This window comes from Teleopsis dalmanni, chromosome X, assembly GCF_002237135.1.
Source record: "Teleopsis dalmanni isolate 2A chromosome X, ASM223713v2, whole genome shotgun sequence".
In the NCBI taxonomy this organism is placed as follows: domain Eukaryota; kingdom Metazoa; phylum Arthropoda; class Insecta; order Diptera; family Diopsidae; genus Teleopsis; species Teleopsis dalmanni.
The window spans coordinates 98,501,810-98,505,190 of record NC_051848.1 but is presented as its reverse complement, the minus strand read 5'-3'; the positions used below and the strand labels follow the sequence as shown (position 1 = coordinate 98,505,190).

The window sequence follows — 3,381 nt, the reverse complement described above, 5'->3', positions numbered from 1 at the left end:
AAAAAAACAAGAGAAACGTATATTTTCTCAATTGCTCATCCAATTTGCAAAAATTTTCCCCAAGAATTACAAATTCAAAAACAACACTTAAGGGCAAATTTTATGAAATTTTTTTTTAATGTAAAATAAAAATATAACAATTTTCGTCAACCTTTAAGTATTCACGATATATCTTATTACTGTTAAATATTGAATAAAATTTTTATCAGAAAATAAAATTTTATGAATTTTTTAACCATGATTTAAATTTTTATTACACATGTACCTATTGCAACTTTGTTACATAGATGTTTTATTTTCAGTATTCCGTCAATGTCATAATAGAATAATTACAATGTTTTGAAAAAATGCGGTTCATGAAATTAAGAAATATCCTAAACGAAGGTAGAAAATTGTTACCTGTGGAAAATACAAAATATGTTCGGAATTTTGGAATAACGAGCATTAAACGAAGTCCTGGTGCATATGATGCTGATGGTAAAACCAAGGTATCAATATTAAATACTAGCTTGGAAAATGGTCTAATGATCACAGGATATAGTCAATACGGATTTCGGCTCAACAATGATGTAGTTGTTATGGGACCTATAGCTATATTTCCTCGGTAACTAAAGATTTCACAAATATCAAAAAATTTTTAATTCATTTTCGCCTTAGATCAATACTATCTTGGCATGTTAATTCCTTTGAGGATATAAATGAAAACAGTTTGTCGATATTTTATGCATTAGAACCAAAATTAGATGTTCTTGTTCTCGGTATCGGAGATCAAGCTCCATCGCCAAATTTTTCGAAAAAAATAATGGAATTTATGAGAAACTACAAAATAAATGTCGAGATATTGCGCACTGAACAGGTGAATATTATTCAAAATAGTATATTATGTAATACGCCAAATATATATTATTTATATTAAAATTTATCATTTGTTATATGCAATTATATTTTTCAGGCATGTGCGACTTTCAATTTGTTGAATTCTGAAAACCGTATGGTAGCTTCTGCTTTAATACCTCCTTTATATATTTCATACAATGAGAATGATGTTCTTCAGGCAAAATTGCGGAAAAAAGATCTATACAATACTGAAATTTAATTCACATTTATTTTCCAGTAAAAAGTTGACAGCAAATGTACAAAAACTTTTGTTTAATTATGTTAAAAAGTTAAATTTTGCATCGATATAACATAATATTAACTTTTAGCACAACGTTGATAATTAAAACTTAAACAAATACATGCAATAAATTATGTTAGGCATTAATATTATTTTACAGCTATTCAAAAACACTTGTTAATTTACAAATTCAATATATATTAAAATTTTATTTAAAAACTATAATAGGAGCCTTTAGTATTAAATATTGCCTAAAACGATTTAGTTTACATTTAGATATATGGTAAAATCATGAGCTCTGATTATTTACAATTAACGAGTTAAAAATAAAGTTATTTGTTTCTAAAATGTGCATTTCTGTTATACATATTGCAATTAGCAAAATAACGTATCCGATATATTGAATACTTTTTAAAAACTCCCATAATTTATCACAAAATATGCTTAATAGAAAACAATGCACCAAAGAATGTACGTTTACAACTCGCCACATCCAAGCAACACAGAAAAACCAGGCAGACTTGAAGACTGTATTTTGACGTGCCATTTGTACTGCAGAAACATTGGTGCGTTCAAGAGAATCTTGATAGACAGCTATATACCGATTCCATGCTGTTGAGCTTAGTAATAATTGACCAGTAAAACTAATAACTTTCTTTGCAACTTTTCTCACTGTTGGTTTAGGTTTTTGTCTTACAACAGGTTCTGGAAGTTTGGATTCAGTAACTGGTAATTGCGAATATCCTCTACGTGGTGGATTATTTTTTAAATATATGAAAGCGCCCAAGAGAAGAGCAATACAGCCCAATCCATCACATATACCATCAATGTAATATCCAGATGTTCCTACTTCTGATCGCTCACCTCGTATGTTTTTTTTCACTCTTGCTACATGTCCATCTAAGTCATCTAGAAACGTTCTAAACTGAAATAGAACAACACCCAATCGACGATAACCGAGACTACTAGAGGCAACTAATTTGCCCGATATACACGCTACAATTACATGGAAAAACGATATCATATTAGCTGAAACGAAAGATCTTGAAAAACCAACAACATTGTCGAATAATGTAGCCAATGGTGCAAATAAATAGTGGTTGGTATGATCAAGTAGAATTGCTTTAACTGTAACATGACATAATGGATTATAATCACATGATAGCCATGTTTGTTGTTCATATGAATTGATACTGTTTACATCAGTTGGATCCACTGAAGTATTAAAATGATAGTTTCGGTCAATGGGATAATGTTGAATACGTAGATATAGCTGCACATCCATTGCAATAAAAAATATTATTACAAGTATCAGCAGCGTCAGTAATATTTTACTAATTTGTGAACTTGGACCCATCATTTTTGGTTTAAATTATTTATTTTAAGAAGCGTTAATACTTGTTGACTAGTCAATCATTTGTTCGAAGTGGTATCAAATAGTTTAAAACCTTAAAAATATATATGCATGAGATTAAAATGCATCAGTTTAATAAAAATTTATCAAAATTACCTTAGAACATTTAAGTTCTAGTTTCACTAATTAAAAGCCGATTGCTCTATACATTTGATAGTTACATATCTCACTTCGATTATCAAAAGCAAAAACAACTTTGTACGGTACTAAATTATTTTTGCAGGTCATCAAGATGTGTCAAGGAGTAAACACTTTTATTAATATAATTTAATTACGATGTAGTGAGTAAGCAGGTGTATAAAATCTAAAAAAAAATTAAAAAGAATCCCATATAAATATATTATTTTGATTAGAACAATAATAAAAATAATTAAAGAGAAAATTATGAGAATTTCAACATTATCAATCTGTTATCACACTCTGTTTAAAAACATATTGAAATTCTACAAACTTTCTCAATCCAAACATACATTTTAATATACAATAACAAAGCACTGCAAAGTATTAAAAAAAATCCACACCTAATAATTCTCAAACAACACTATGTAATGAATACAAAAAAAACCGATTACGAACCTGTTGGATTATTATCGATAACTTTTATTTGACAATTGCGACTAAGGTTACTATCTAAATAGATTTAATAAACACTACTCAAAAAAGCAAATATATTTATTATATCTTGAATATTTGATATATAATACTCAAAACAAGATATATAAAATCAATTAAATACAACGAAATAATTACGTGCTCATTTTATACGCATAGATTTACTCCAGATTTACTCTCACAGAGAGATGTGTTTGTAGTCGAAGAAATATTTCTAAGATAAATTAATACTTTTATT

General features: G+C 28.0%; 2 protein-coding genes across 2 annotated transcripts; one reads left to right on the top strand and one right to left on the bottom strand.

The window, feature by feature from the left end:
- Nucleotides 1-283: 283 nt before the first annotated feature.
- LOC119689328 (NADH dehydrogenase [ubiquinone] 1 alpha subcomplex assembly factor 3-like) lies at nucleotides 284-1,192 on the top strand. Its single transcript, XM_038104133.1, has 3 exons — nucleotides 284-604; nucleotides 658-856; nucleotides 953-1,192. Exons 1-3 carry the CDS (start codon nucleotides 348-350, stop codon nucleotides 1,094-1,096), a joined length of 600 nt encoding a protein of 199 aa, XP_037960061.1. The 5' UTR covers nucleotides 284-347; the 3' UTR covers nucleotides 1,097-1,192.
- A 133-nt stretch (nucleotides 1,193-1,325) lies between these two features.
- Nucleotides 1,326-3,081, bottom strand: LOC119661876 (ceramide phosphoethanolamine synthase-like). Its single transcript, XM_038071380.1, has 3 exons — nucleotides 3,002-3,081; nucleotides 2,628-2,835; nucleotides 1,326-2,565 (listed from the first exon to the last, which is right to left on the bottom strand). Exon 3 carries the CDS (start codon nucleotides 2,475-2,477, stop codon nucleotides 1,407-1,409), a length of 1,071 nt encoding a protein of 356 aa, XP_037927308.1. The 5' UTR covers nucleotides 2,478-2,565; nucleotides 2,628-2,835; nucleotides 3,002-3,081; the 3' UTR covers nucleotides 1,326-1,406.
- Between the last annotated feature and the right edge of the window lie 300 nt (nucleotides 3,082-3,381).

Excerpts from the sequence above, each read along its gene's own strand:
- LOC119689328 (XM_038104133.1), top strand. The coding sequence starts at position 348 with ATGCGGTTCATGAAATTAAGAAATATCCTAAACGAAGGTAGAAAATTG. Across the intron at positions 605-657 it reads CCTATAGCTATATTTCCTCG|ATCAATACTATCTTGGCATG; the intron begins GTAACTAAAGAT and ends TTTTCGCCTTAG. Across the intron at positions 857-952 it reads AGATATTGCGCACTGAACAG|GCATGTGCGACTTTCAATTT; the intron begins GTGAATATTATT and ends TATATTTTTCAG.
- LOC119661876 (XM_038071380.1), bottom strand. The coding sequence starts at position 2,477 with ATGATGGGTCCAAGTTCACAAATTAGTAAAATATTACTGACGCTGCTG.